The following is a 15181-nucleotide window of genomic DNA, read 5'->3' as shown; positions in this document are numbered from 1 at the left end:
TCTGAGGTAGTGTCTGTCTGTCTTTGAAGTTGAGGTGTGTCCTCAGAAGGATGGATCCTGTTTTTGTATCCATTCTGTTAGCCTGTTTCTTTTTATAGGTGAATTGTGTGTGTGTGTGTGTGTGTGTGTGTGTGTGTGTGTGTGTGTGTGTGTTTGTGTGTATGTGTGTTTCCCTTCTTTGGGATTTGCTCGTGTGGGATTATCTATTGCTTGTGTTTTTGTGGGTTCATCTAACTTCTTTAGGTTGGATTTTTTTCTTCTTGTGCCTTCTGTAGGGCTGGATTTGTGAACAGGTATTGTTTAAATCTGGTTTTGTCATGGAATATCTTGTTACTCCATCTATGGTGATTATAAGTTTTTCTAGGTATAGCAGTCTGGGCTGGCATCTGTGTTCTCTTAGTGTTCGCATAATGTCTGTCCAGTACCTTCTCACTTTCAGAGTCTCCATTGAGAAGCTGGGTGTTATTTTGATGGATCTGCCTTTATAAGTTACTTGGCCTTTTCCCTTTGCAGCTTTTAATATTCTTTCTTTATTCTATATGTTTATTGGTTTGATTATTATGGGGGTAGGTGACTTTTTTGTGGGGTGGGGTCCAGTCTATTAGGTGTTCTGTAAGCTTCTTGTATCTTCATAAGCTTTTCCTTCTTTAAGGTTGGGAAAGTTTTCTTCTACGATTTTGTTGAATATATTTTCTGTGCCTTTGGGCTGGTATTCTCCTTCTTCTATGCCTATTATTCTTAAGTTTGGTCTTTTCATGGTGTCCCAGATTTCCCAGATGTTTTGTGTTATGACTTTGTTGGCTTTAATGCTATAGTTGACCAACAAATCTATTTCCTCTATTATATTCTCTATGCCAGAGATTCTCTCTCCCATTTCTTGCATTCTGTTGGTTGTGCTTGCATCTGTAGTTCCTGTTCGTTTACTCAGATTTTCCATTTCCAGCATTCCCTCAGTTTGTGTCTTCTTCATTGTTTCTATTTCAATTTTCAGGTTTTGAACTGTTTCCTTCACATGTTTGATTGCTTTTACTTACTTGGTTTTCTTGGCTTTTTTGAAGCCAAGATAGACTTCTTCCAATTTTTTGTTTGTCTTTTCCTTGATTTCTTTAAGGAAATTTTTCATTTCCCATTTAAATGCCTCTGTCATCTTCATAAAGTCATTTTAAGGTCATTTTCTTCTGCTTCTTCTACATTGGGATGTTCAGGTTTTGCTGTAGTAGAACCACTAGTTTCTGATGGTGCCATATTGCTCTTTGTGTTATTGAATGTATTCTTGCACTGGCATCTACCCATCTCTTCCTCCAATCAGTGCCAATGGTGTTTATGTCTCAGGGAGCTGCTGGGGTCTCTGAGGGGGGATGGGTGGGTTTGGGGGACAGAATGGGGCTTGTATGTTACAGGGTCCAATGAGGATTGGTGGGAAGGCATGCCTGCAGGAGTCTTGCCTTGCCTGCCTGCAACTGGGTTGCAATGGGTGGGGCTGGGGAGGCATGGGTTGTGCCTTGGAGCCAAGGCCTAGAGACTGGGCTGACTAGCTGGGAGAACAGTTACTCACCTCTTGGTTCAATAGGAGCTGGCGTAGTCTGTGTCTCAGGGAGCCACTGAGGTCTGGGGAAAGGGGGCTAGGGGACAGAGTGGGACTTGTAGATTACAGGGTCCGATGGGGGGGTCATGGTGGGCAGTCTTGCCTGCAGCAGTCTTGCCGGCTGGCCTACAACTAGGGTGGGGGTTCTTATTAGCATTTTAAATTAGAAATCTGGGCAACCCCGAGAAGACCTTGGCAAGTAAATTTCCATTAAATATTATTTAAATAAAATAGAACTGTGTAACTTATTATCAAGTATTAATTTATTTCCCTTCTTACAAAATCAAGAGCCAATGATATATGTTCTATGGTAGTGTCTCTTTCATTATATACCCATGTATGTGTGTGTACATATACATATCTCCTCCCTTTCTATGGTACAAACCAACTCTATGCAGAAGAAAATAATAGGATTGTGGATGTCTATAATCACTATACTTCAATTTCTATTAATTTAGGGGTGTGTTTTATGTCCATTTTAGACTAGTAGCTCTTGGTAGTAGCATATATATCCTCAGTAGTATTTATCAAATAAAACTTGCTTCTTAACTATTTGAGATAGGAAAGAATAGCCAGGTGGACACAAACACTTGAGGGCATTAGTGAACAAATCCAGTTGTGACACTCCTCTCCACTGCAGGAGTTTCAAAGTATTTTCAGTAGCACAATGCTTAACTTCTTGCTTGAAGGAAAGTCAAGGGCAGATTTTGCCCATTTGCTGTCTTTCTGCTCATAAAGACAAATACCTTTACTACTTATAGGGAGATGCACAGGGTTGAACTGAAAAAACATATGGGTTTTTCACGTTTCTTCAACCTATCTAACATATTTGGTTTAAACAACATCGGTGAACTAACAAAGAGAAGTGACAATTTTATCTATGAAAACAAGAGGTTTAATGGGCAGACAGAAGATATTGTCAGGTTAGGTCAAAAGAACAACTGTTAAGAACTTCGTTTGAAAGAACAGTTTCTATAAGAGAATGATTTTCCCATGGGCTGTGAGTGCACCTCTTACTGGAATGCCTGTTACATGCCTGATGCTGTGAGTAGAGGTGTCTGTGTACATGAAAAAGTTGAGGAAGCAGAGAAAAGCATCCTTTCTTCATTATCAGTCTCTGGGATCGGGGAAACTGACCACTTCAGCTTGTGTATAACATTTGTGTTATGAAATCTTACATCAAGTAATAAAACGTGTATGTGTTGGAGCAAGCCCAAGAAAACAACAAACATTTCTGACCTCAACCCCTCCCCCCACTGCTTTCAAAAAAGCATGTGGCCTGACTGAGAAAACTGCACAGTGAGCATAGAAAAATGTTTCCCAGTGCCACAGTTCATTTTACAGAGAAATTTCCCTCAATAAGGCTAAGAGCGGCATTGATCTATGGGTATAAAAACAGATGTTTAGGAGGCAGTTTCCTGTCATGCCAGTTTAACTAAACAACAATAATATGTTACCCAGTGGGGTCTGTGACAGTCTGACCTATGTGTTTTTACCAGGTTTACAGTATCAGACATGAATTCCCTCCTGTGTAATGGACCTTGAATCTAATCAGACAGAGGTTCATTGCCCCATAAGGAACAATTGTGTCATGGTGTTCAATGTAGGGACTCCTGTCTGCTCCAAATGCTAAGAATAGGGAATTTTTGAGAGTTCAGCTTTAAACATGACATTTATGGCATGTCTTGAAGGCATAGGAACCAATGAGGCCAGAGAGGGTAGGTACTGTGTTCAGTGGCAGGTCACATGACTTTCCCTCAAGCAAACACACACACACACGCTGTAAAAAGAATTAAAAAAAATGATTTCAGACTTTGTATTTGGGTCCCTACTAGCAGAGTATAGAAGCCCATGGATCCCACCAAGTTTCAGGAAAAGTAGTGATAGAAACCAAGATCTCTCAGGGAGGTGACCAACACATACCAAAGGACTCTGAAGAACAACAGAACTTAGAAATGTCCTGAAAACCACAGCAAAGGGTGATCCAGCCCTGTGCCATCCCCTACAGTAGCCACTGGCCTCATGTACCTACTGACTTGAAATGAACACAGTTAATGAACGCAGTTAAAATGAAAGTCAAATCTACGTACAAGATTTTAAAGAATTAATACAAAAAAAAAGATTATGGAAAGTCTGATTAATAACATTTAAATACTGTTTAACGCTGAAATGATAATATTTTTACATGTTGTGCTAAATACAATATGCCATTATAATTAAATTATCTTTGTCTTCAACTATGGCTGTTCAGAAATGCACTCGTTGATATTGCTGGGCTAGATACTCTCAATGAAACTCGCTTATATAAATAATAGCGAGCACACTCACGTTATACTTAAAGGAATTCTTACTCCACTTACCTAATCTGAAATCTTTCAAGATATATTTTGTATTTTGTGAGTTTATTTTAACATTTTGTGATCAGGTATATTATTTTATCCCAAATGTAGCTACTCTATCTTACTGAATGTTTTCCTCTTTTTATTTTCCTACCAACAGATGATGCAGCAGCTGATAGCCGCAGAACTTATTCACTAGCTGATTATTTAAAGAATACTTTTAGAGTCAAGTCCTACACCTTGCGATGGGTGTCAGGTAAGGCCCATGAGATGGAAATGTTACATTTGTATTCATTCTAGTGAGCTTGGGTTGCTGAGTGCTTTGGGCAGTGAGAAGATACAATCCTCACTTTTAAAACTCTATGCAGAGTATTTATTCTTGTTTAGAAGTGAAAGGAGGAACTGGACAGTGGAGGCATATGCCTTTAAGCCCAGCACTCAGGAGGCAGTAGCAGGTATATCTCTGTGAGTTCGAGGCCAGCATGGTCTACAGAGTGATTTTCAGGACAGCCAGGGCTACACAGAGAAACTCTGTCTCAGAAAAACAAAACAAAACAAAACAAATAAAAAAAATTACAAAGGGAAGAAACTGAAGTTTTTTTGTTTTTGTTTTTACTATCTACTGTAAAGAGTTAAATATGAATTGAATGCTTGACATGAATGACGGACATATAAATTGGTGTTAGTACAATGTCCTTTGTTTCTGCTTGCCCAGCATAGAGTATTTATGTGCCCTGTGTGAGCTTAATTTTTAAAAATTTAGATTATGGAAGTGTTTGACAGCAACTTGTAATACTGATCTGGCTGCTTTCTCTCTTCAGATTATGAATACCTCTACAAACAAGAAAACAATCTCTTGCTATTCAATGCTGAACACGGAAACAGCTCCATTTTCTTGGAGAACAGCACCTTTGTATGTCTGGTCCCACATTTAGTTCATGTATGGAATTCTGGGGACTGTTTTCATTTCTTTTCAAATCATGAGGACTCATTTCTCACCCTGTCGGACTCTGCAGCACATGGCCCAGTGGATCTTTCTCTCCTTCTTGAAATGTTCCCCGCCTTGGCTACTTTTTAGTCTCCTTTGATGATTCCTCCTCTACCTGTGTGTTTGAATGTAAGTGTTCCTCCGGCTTTGTCCTCACTCCCGGGCCCCTTTCCTCACTCTGGGCGCTCCCTCCCCTTGGGTGAATGCCATGCACTTCCACGACACTGGTTTTTATCTTCCATGGCTTGGTTCTAAGACACATACTAACACTAACCTCTCAAGATCCCAACTTCACTTTCCAAGAACCTGTTAGCCCTACACTGCTCCTGTGCATATTAAATTTCACATCCCAAGCTAAACTGGTTTGTCTCCTTTGGTGTCCTCGAGTCTCAAGCCGTCATATTCTTCTTGTGCAATTCCCTCCCAGTCTTGGAAATAATCACTCAGTTCTCTTCACTTACACTGGGAACTTTATAATCTTTAACTTTCCCATCATTACCCTATAATTAGCTATGCAACGCTATTGATTCCCTCTGCTGCATGCCACCTACCTCACAGATTTCCATCCCCACTGTGGTCGCTGTTGCTATTCAGGAGGCCAGACTGATACAACACCCCCTCTTTTCCTTCCGATCTCATCCACATATCACCAGGGTATCTTGTGAAAAATAAACAAAATAGATGGTACTATCGCCTTCACATACCAAAAAAACCCTTAGTTTGTAGTTTATGACCTATGTTTTTGTGACTTAATGTCCTTCCATTTCCACCGAGTTGGCACAGTCATGCTGTATTACGTCACCCTCAAACACACTCTAAACATGCCTGTTCTTCCCCATGCTGTCTCTCTGTCCATGCTGCCCTTCCTATTGAGAGAGTTTTCTCTGTGCCCCTGAACCATGTCCCTTCAGCTAATCCTTCCCTCTCTGGCTTTCTAACTGTCATCATTGCCCACCTAACATCACTGTCACTTGTGGGCGCGACTGTGCTATCTCTTCGTGACTGGAGATTCTCAAGGCACAATCCACATGTGTAGGGCTCCCTCTACCCAGTCAATGACCAGTGTGGGTATTCAAAACGTTCAGTGTTTTCTTTCTTCCGCATGACCAATAGGAAGCCTTTGGAGAGTCTATAAGTGATTATTCGGTGTCACCCGATGGACGGTTTGTTCTCTTAGAATACAACTATGTGAAGGTAAAGAAAATTCTTTTTTATATAACATCTTAAAGTGAATACATTTTTTTTCTAACTGACTTCAAGTATATGCATATTTAAGGATGATATCTGGTAACAGTGCTGACAGAAAAACCAGTTCAGTCTGCATCAAATATATGTTCTCTTTTATAAATGACAAATCTACTATCTTCAAAGGGATGTATTTTAATGATTTCAGGTACTAAAAGGCACAATGAACACATTAAGGATTCTAATGACATAGCTTAATCAAATTTATCATAGGAATTTTGACATGATTTTAAAGTAACTTTATGCATCTGACTTGTACACAGAGTGATCTAGTCCCATGACCCTCTCTTCTGAGTCTGTGTATAGTATGACCTTCAGTAAGTACTTGTTTTAAAGAGGTTAACACCCCCATCTTCCAGAGGAAAGTCAGACAAGGCCCCAGATGACATCCCAACCTTATTCAGGACAGTCTTGAATGACGCCTCAGCTCTAGTCACAAAGGTCCTACTGAGAATATTCAGCCTCTCCCAGTCACCTACGGAACGTAGAGTTCTCAGGCATTTACAAAGGTTATCATCAAGTCTTGCATCCTCTCCAGGGTCACCAGTTACTTTAGCTGAGCTTTTTTTTTTTTTTTTTTTTTGTTTTTTGTTTTTTGTTTTCAGTTGATAACAGCTATCAACTACAGAGTTTTAAAGTAGGGTTGGAAGGACTGAAAACTTCTAGAGACACTCTATGTTGAAAATGAAGTAGAAAGGCAGTGATTCCTCCTCTTGATTCTCCCCTCCCCCCGGGATTAAATAATGTTGAGTGGCCTTATCTCACAGACCAACCCTGCTGGACTCCAGCCAAGCCAGCACTCCCTTCTCTATTTGCCATCTCAGGATGGTGCTGCGCAGTCATAGTGTTTACCTTGGATCTACCGTGTGGGCTCTATTTCCTGCATAGGAAAACTCCGTCTTCTGCTAAACCCGTCAACTCTATGCACATCAGATGGCATACTATAAAAAATAAATCCCCTAAACAAATTTACTTGTGGAAAATTTAAAAGTCCTTGTGTCCAGCTTTAATCTCGCCACTCAAGTTTCTGGGATTAACTTGCTATCAGAATTTTCTAATGGTGTAGATTATTCCAACAAGCAGCCCAAGCTGCAAACTGGTGGGTGACAGTTATGAATGTTAAAAGCTAATGCATGAAGGTAAAGCAGAATCAGGATGAAGAAACCAGCTCAGGGTACTGTTTAGTCTGTGGTGACAAGTGTTGTGTGATGCACTGTTAGATGTAGCTCCCTGGCTGGCCACAGACATCAGCATTAGTGATGCATGTTTTCATCACTGGTATTTTCATCTCATTGTGTTATCTAGATCCTTCTATCCACTCAGACAGTAGTCAATGTGTTTCCTTTACATTATAATGTAGGTTAAGCTGTACCTGTGCTAATGTACTCCAATGACATCCTTTATGCAAAATAAGACAGCAGCATGCATAGCACGCGGAGCCTTGGTGCGTAAACCCCAGTCTGCCATCTGAAGCATCCTGTCCCACGCTCATGTTTGACCAGCATCCCTCTTCCCTGCTTCACTTCAGAGTCTCTTCTTTTTCCCTCAAGTATCACTCACATGCCCATCCAAGAGTGAAAGCACTTGCTATTGCTTCCTGCTGGAGCTTTCTTTTCTAGCATTTTCCAGTTTTCTGTCTTTATTTGTTCCTTTCCAGGCTGCCTTGGACCACTTTAACATGGCTTCCCATCATTCTGGCTATCCCACACCCCTCAAATCACTCTATCACTTTACCCTCTTTCGTTTTCTTCCTAGCACTTATGCCATTTTGCTATGTCTTTGCTTTTTTATTGCCTACCAATGTTCTTGCCAGTTTCTCCATTTTTTAGTCTCTACTGTATTTTCAGCTTCTAGGACTGGACTGCATAATAGGTGCTCAAGAAATAAATATTAGGTGAATGCATGCTTCATTGCAAACCACTGAATTCTTAGGTAGCTACAAACAAGGGAGCATGTCTTCCCTTTCTTCTTTCTTTTCTCTTTCTTTCTTTTTTTAAATTCTGAGAGTATCCAATAGAATTTGAGAATAATCAATGTCTTGATAAACATCTTCAGAAAAAGAAGAAAAGGCTAATATTATTGCATCTTTAGGCCATACATGGCTCAGTAGTTTTTTTTTTTGTTGTTGTTGTTGTTGTTTGTTTTGTTTTTTTAGATCCATCATATCTTCAGTCACTATTTCTAAGTTGTGAATAAAGACAAATGAGTGACTGATGTATGAGTGAGTGACTAGGTGTCCTGCCATCTGTGTGGATGCTCTCCTGGATATCTCTGCTCACTGCCACACACTCTGGAGATGGAGCTGTGTTAACTATCACATGCTGACTGTGCTCGCCAGCCTTGGAAGCACTTCATATGAATCCTCATGCACCTGCTGTTGTTTTTGTTGTCCGGTTTTCCTCAAAAATAAAACAAGTCTAGAAAGCAGCTTGTCTGACCTTATAAAATGGAGACTTTTGATTCCAGGGTGGGAGACGACACCACAGCTTAGGGTCTTACACATGGCCTTTCTTGTCTTTGTGTTTTAGCTTCTGTTTTATAGCAGTCTTTCTCTCATTCTCCATGGCAATCATCACTAAGAACTCAGCTCGAGAATCCTCTTTCCCACAGGTTTCTCTCTGGATCCAGAGCCACATTAGGATTGCACACTTTTCTGGCCTGCCTCCATTACAGTTCTTGGTACATCTTATTGTCATTTCTTTATTGTAGTGCCTGTCCTCATGTCCCCTGCTCAGTTAGGAGCCCTTTAGTGGAGCAGTGTTTGATAGGTGAGCACCCCAGTGTTTACAGGCTAAGTAGATTGATAAACCTATTTCGTTTTATGCCTCATGGGGATTCTGTCATGATTCTGAGATGATCTCAGTCTTTCTTAGTATTTCTAGACTTTACCACACCTTTTGGCTTTGGGAAATATTATGTTTGAGGTTGCCAAGAAACAAGCATCGGGTGTGTTGAAATAATCCAGGATTCAGGAAAGGAATGTATGACTTAATAAGAAATGGGAATTTAATAAATACTTGTTGACACGAGGGTGTAGGAGGGTGAGAAATGATAAGCAGGTGAGGCTAGGAGCCCTGGCTGTATCTCAGCGCTACTACCATGCAGCCAATTTCCTCCTTATTGACAGAGCTTGAATTTTATTGTAGTTTCTGGAACAGTATACAGGGTTTATAATACACTTCAGTTATCTAGTGATAATAAGATGCAACTACTGGAGTGCACAAATGTACACATAAGGAATTTCAAAAGTATCTTTAATTTTATCCACATACACACACCAATGCAGCTTTTCACAAATGCAAGGGTGTGCTCATACATATCATATATCTCCTACCTGTTTTTACTTAGTTTCCCAAAGCCTAGCATGTTTCTCTCTGTATTTTCTATTCATATAATGTCATGAAAATATACAGGGATCCTTTCCAGTTACTACTTGCTCTATAGAAATGGAATATGAGATCATAGAGTTCCTCCTTCCAAGTCATAGCTCTACTACATCTTAAAATTGATAGATAATACATTTTGGAGCAGCTTTAGGTTTGTTGAAAGTAAGTAGAAGGTCCCTCTACCCTTCTCATGTTCCTTTTCCCAGTCTTCTCTATAAACATTCTATATTGAAGACAATACATTTGTGGAAATGCAGGTGCCAACACTGACACTTGGTTATTAACTCATCTACAGTTTTACATTGGGGTCCTTTGTGAATGGTGACAATATGTATCCAACACTGAAGAGTCATGGAGATGAGAAGTCTCATTGTGAGAAGTCCCATGTACTTTGTCTATCTCCTTTCCTCACCACCAAGTACTACTGTCTCATGTTTCACCTTTTCCGGGAAGTCACACCATTAGTTCAATATGCAACCTTTCTGATTGCTTGATAGCTTTTTCTTTTCTTTTTTTTAATCACTGAATGGTATTCTATTACGTTCTCTATTACAGACTGTTAATTCACTCACCCCTTATTGAAGGATGTCTTAGCTGCTTCCAAGTTTGGACAAGTCTGAATAAAGCTTCTGTAAACATTTGTATATAGGTTTTAAATAGTAAGAGATTTTCTGCAAAGTATTTGGATATGAGATTTTCTTTACTTTCACTCATTGATTCCACATGTCTATTAAATGTAGGACTATGCAAGGAAAATTTCCTTGTTTCTACTTTTTATGATTTATTGAAAAGATGTTCACAGTGGTCTCTTAATCCTTTAATGATTGTGGGGTCTGTTGTGATGTCTCATTTTTCATTTCTGATAGTAATTTCTTATTTTTTTGTTAGGTTAACTAACAGAAATCAAAATTTTAACTGCCTGATAAAACCAACATTTGACCATGTTGATTTTTCGCCACTATATGCTTCTATTTCATACTGGTCTTTACTGTATTGTTTCCTTTCCTTTAGTTACCTTGTATTTAGTTTGCTGCTCATTTTCAACTGCTTGGTTGCTTAAAATTGAAGACACACACACATATTAATTTTAAAAAATATTTTCAGATAGCTTTAAAAATTGCAACACTAGATATTCTCATTATCATTGCACAAGGCATTCAGTATGCCTCCTTGTCACCACCAATGACAGAGTCAAAAATCTTCTAAATATTTTGGAAGCTATGTGGGTAAAATATGAAAATTTGAGTTTTTCTAAACAGGCACCCTTACCGTACTGTGCTCAAAATAGTATCACTCAATATCAAAACTGACGCTTTGGCCTACAGGGATCCTGTGAAAGGGATGCCAAAGTGAATAAACTCTTCATGACTTTCTATTGGATGGTTTCAAGGATATTTTCAATTCCAAAGTTCTAAGAATTTAAGGCATGGTAATATGTGATGAAATTTGAAATTTATTTGGTAATCTGTTACCATACCTGTTATCTTGAGTAAACAGCCAACCTGTCAGACTCACAGGAGTCTGAGACATCATTTTTCTTTTGCAGCAATGGAGGCACTCCTACACAGCTTCATACAGTGTTTATGACCTGAACACAAGGTCAGTGGTTCCCCGTTAAGACTACTGGGCTTTTCAGATGTAATTTTAAAGGCTATCTCACAGGGAGTTACTCTTTGGGTAATATATCCTCTTCTCTTCTCTCCAGAAAGCTGATCACAGAGGAAAAGATTCCAAATAATACACAGTGGATCACATGGTCACCAGAAGGTCATAAATTGGTTAGTACATGTCTCCCGCTGCCAGAAAAAGGTTGACTATATCTTTCATAGGCAGATGCCACTCACCCTACTATACAGGAGACATTTTGAAAGCCTGTTCATTCATTATATTAGAAATATAGGGCCATTACCCCAAACAATATTTTATTTTAGAATTATTAAAACTTCTAGACATGTATTATAGAGTTGCTTATTCACTAGGAAAAATGTTTATTAAACTCTTTAGCTCCCCTTGTGCTGTGCTTGAAGATTTTTGAGTCTCTCTTCAAATTCACTGTAGATATATTTCCTATTCTATAGTGCTAGAAGAATATTAGAGCCCACAAGAATTTAAATAACAAGATGGGATGATTTTTCCTCACTGTACTTCCCTCTCCAAGAATGCAGCTACATTACCTCTGCTAATATCCCAAGGAAGAAACACAAACATAAATCATCCTGTGTGGGCTGTATTAGGTCTTCACACACACTTCACCATCAACATAGTGACAGCTGTAAGCCTCCTTGTCTCAACATATTGGTAACTTTTTGCAGTTATTTCAAGGTTATGGACTATATACCTGTAACTTAAGAATGAGGATCCCACTAAATAGACTTTCTGTGGTTATTCTCTTATTTGAATAGTATTTTAAGATCCCAAGATAAAACATACTGTAACATGATTACTGATGTCAATGTTTTTCATCTTTTTTAGGCATATGTTTGGAAGAATGATATTTACGTTAAAATTGAACCAAATTCACCTAGTCAGAGGATCACATGGACAGGAGAAGACGGTGCAATATGTAATGGGATAGCTGACTGGGTTTATGAAGGTAGAGACTAAATCTTTAATTAGAATGTCTACAACTTTTTTTTCATTTTTCTTTATTAAGAAATTTTCTACTCACTCCACATACCATCCACAGATCCCCCCTCCTCCCAACCCCCAGCCCTCTTTCCCAAGCCACCCCACATCCCCACATCCCCCCAAATCGAGGTCTCCCATGGGGAGTCAGCAGAGCCCAGCACAGTGAGCCTAGGCAGGTCCAAGCTCCTTCCACTGCACCAAGGCTGTGCAAGGTGTCACACCACAGGCACTGGATTCCCAGAAACCTGCCCATGTACCAGGGACAGATCCCGATCCCCCTGCCTGGGTGCCCCCCAAAACAGTTTGAGCCAAACAAACATCTTCCATATCCAGAGGACCTAGTCCAGTCCCATGGGGGCTCCACGGGTCCCAGACCACAGTTCATGGGCTTCCACTAGACATCTACAACTTTTAAGACTACTTCAGCATTGCTATACTAAAAAATAGGGGGATTGAGTAGGATTCAAAATAAGTTGTGTACTAAAACATACTGTGGGATTTCTGTTAGACCTCACAGTGACACAGAACCCCTAACCGTTCCCAGTGCTGCCTCTGTCCCAATTGTCTCACAATACCCTGCTTGTCTTGGCTTCCTACCACAAAGAGCCATTCTGTGTTGCTCTTCTGGTTTTACCAGGGCATAACAGCATCCAGATTAACATCAGGTGTCTCTCCAAGGAGGCCTACCTAGCCCAGAAGTTTCCAAGGACTGTGAAATCTTCCACAATATTAAAAAAGAGATAAATCTTGTCTGCAGTTGCCAAATAGAAGGAAAGAAATTACTTGTTTCAGAAAGGATTTGTGTTCATCAAAAACTAACCCGGGACGAATCATGATTTCCTGTTTTTAAAGAAAGCAAAAGTAATTTGGAAAGTTTAGTTAAAAAAAAAAAACTAAAAAGGCATATTCTGTCTTTTAGGATAAAGATATTTAGGAAGTATTAAGAAAGCATTTTTCCATGTATTGGTTGCCAAGATAAAGGACATTTTGAGGCGGTTCCAAATAATTCACCAGGGCGCCTCATGTTTGTTAGAAAGACTCATCCTTGTTTCATCCTGTTATTTCTTCTTCAAAGTTAAAAAATAGTTTAGCTCCATGCTTGCCTTTTGATTCCTGCTCAGCCAGAATCAGGTTAATGTAGCGGGTAACACGTGACAACAGGCAGAATCAGGTTAATGTAGCAGGTAACACGTGACAACAGGCAGAATCAGGTTAATGTAGTGGGTAACACGTGACAACGGGCAGAAATAACGTCACGAGAAAAAGATGCTTCTATTGCTCAGGAGTAAGTGTTTGATTAAAACCAATAATGAAATTATAAGTTCTTTAAGTGGTGGGCAGCACCGTGGGTCCTCCAGGGCCTTCAACATGGAACAGGTAACAGCCTCCTCCCCAACCTGTGGCTCTTCTTGGAAACATCTGGGTGTTACTGAGATAAGACTCTAACTAATTCAGCCCATCTTCTCTGGGGTAATCTCTGGAGGAATTTCGTTTGTCGTGTTCACATCTGAGCCACCCGATGCAGGACAGTGCCCTCACAGCTTTCAAAGGGCCTTCCTCTAAAGATGGGCTTCAGTCCCTAGAGAGAAATCACTACATTGATAACTAGAGAAAAATATTCTCTGTCTTACAAATAAGTGCTAATTCAAATATGGCCCCAACTATACCCCTTACCAGTGTTTGAAAGTAATTATAAAACTAGAGCCATACCCTAATTACAGTGACGTAAAACCGTACCGGTGTACTGTGGACACAAACCGGTAGGCAAAAGTTCTAAGATATGAGATATGAACTCAGCATAGGAAGGACTTCTGAGGGCAAAGTTTTGAGTTAGAGTCCTAAGGTCAAAGTTCTGATTTCTGAGTAAAACATTTTACTCAATTTCCCTCAGTTTTCCTCTCTATAAAATGGTTTATGAATGGATTCATTTAGGAATCTCCATGAAGATCAAGTTGGATGTGGTTTATAAATTCCAAATCATTACATAAGTGTCACTCAGTGATTCAGGTCTGAAACAGTTAAGGGGAGAGAAGGCTGCCCTACCAAGGGATAGGTTTTCTGAAATGAAAACTGCTGAAAATCAGGCAGCTGTGAGCTGTATAAGAAATACAAGATGGTAAGCATTCTCTCAAACCTGAAAGGTTAATTTTTGATTCTATTAATTATTAGCCATATGACTTAAGGTGATTTCTTTTTTCAAAAAATAATTTACTTTTATTTCATGCACTTGGGTGTTTCGCCTGCATGTCTGTCTGTGTGAGAGTGGCAGATCTTGGGATTACAGACAGTTGTGAGCTGCCCTGTGGGTGCTGGAATTGAACCCAGGTCTTCTAGAAGGGTAGGTAGTGCTCTTAACCACTGAGCCATCTCTCCAGCCCCTTAAGGTGATGTCTTTAAATTCTTTTTAGCCCTGTTTTGTTCTCATCACCTGTGAAATGGGTTATAATGAAGAGTGCCTGGTAAAATAAATGCCCACTATTATCAGTTCCTGACATATGGCACTCATCAAACGTCAGCTATTATTCTTAGTTCTGCAGCCACTATTGCTGTTATTGAAAATGTATTTTTCGGAGAGCTGGACAGATGGCTGTGTTTTTTGTGTGACCATTTTGCAAAGGACCCGAGTTCAATTCCCAGCACCCATACTGGCTAGCTCACAACTGTCTGTAACTCGAGTTCTCTCAGGATCCAACGCCTGTGGACTGCTCAGTCCCCTTCACTCATGTGTATGAGTACCCACATACACATAATTTAAAAGAAAGATTTTCCCAGCCACTTGCAAAGAGGTCTTAGTTGTTCCAAAACTGATTGGCACCTGTAATTTCCTAAACTCTAAAATTCCAGAGTCTATGCTTTGATTTTTATACTTACACAGTGACATGAGATGCAGATTGGGACTTTCCACTGTCTACCTATATGTTTATCAATTTTATATCATTATAACAACCCCCCCCCCCCAAAAAAAAAGAAGTGAAGGTTCACTTTGACTCCGGGTGTCAGAGACTCAGTT

General features: G+C 39.7%; 1 protein-coding gene across 2 annotated transcripts in view; it reads left to right on the top strand.

The window, feature by feature from the left end:
• Dpp4 (dipeptidyl peptidase 4) overlaps nucleotides 1-15181 on the top strand; it is an 86686-nt gene that overhangs the window by 28177 nt on the left and 43328 nt on the right. Inside the window, exons 3-8 of one of the 2 annotated variants that reach the window (XM_006984654.4) lie at nucleotides 4085-4180; nucleotides 4746-4837; nucleotides 6026-6106; nucleotides 11090-11142; nucleotides 11249-11321; nucleotides 12016-12136. In XM_006984654.4, coding sequence (XP_006984716.1) covers nucleotides 4085-4180; nucleotides 4746-4837; nucleotides 6026-6106; nucleotides 11090-11142; nucleotides 11249-11321; nucleotides 12016-12136 — 516 coding nt within the window. Of the gene's footprint in view, nucleotides 1-4084; nucleotides 4181-4745; nucleotides 5042-6025; nucleotides 6107-11089; nucleotides 11143-11248; nucleotides 11322-12015; nucleotides 12137-15181 lie in introns of both variants that reach the window. The other variant, XM_042275366.2, reaches the window with a different exon arrangement.

This window comes from Peromyscus maniculatus, chromosome 4 (assembly GCF_049852395.1).
Source record: "Peromyscus maniculatus bairdii isolate BWxNUB_F1_BW_parent chromosome 4, HU_Pman_BW_mat_3.1, whole genome shotgun sequence".
NCBI classification, from domain to species: Eukaryota; Metazoa; Chordata; class Mammalia; order Rodentia; family Cricetidae; genus Peromyscus; species Peromyscus maniculatus.
The sequence above is the reverse complement of the archived record's forward strand: the minus strand, read 5'-3'. Positions and strand labels throughout refer to the sequence as shown.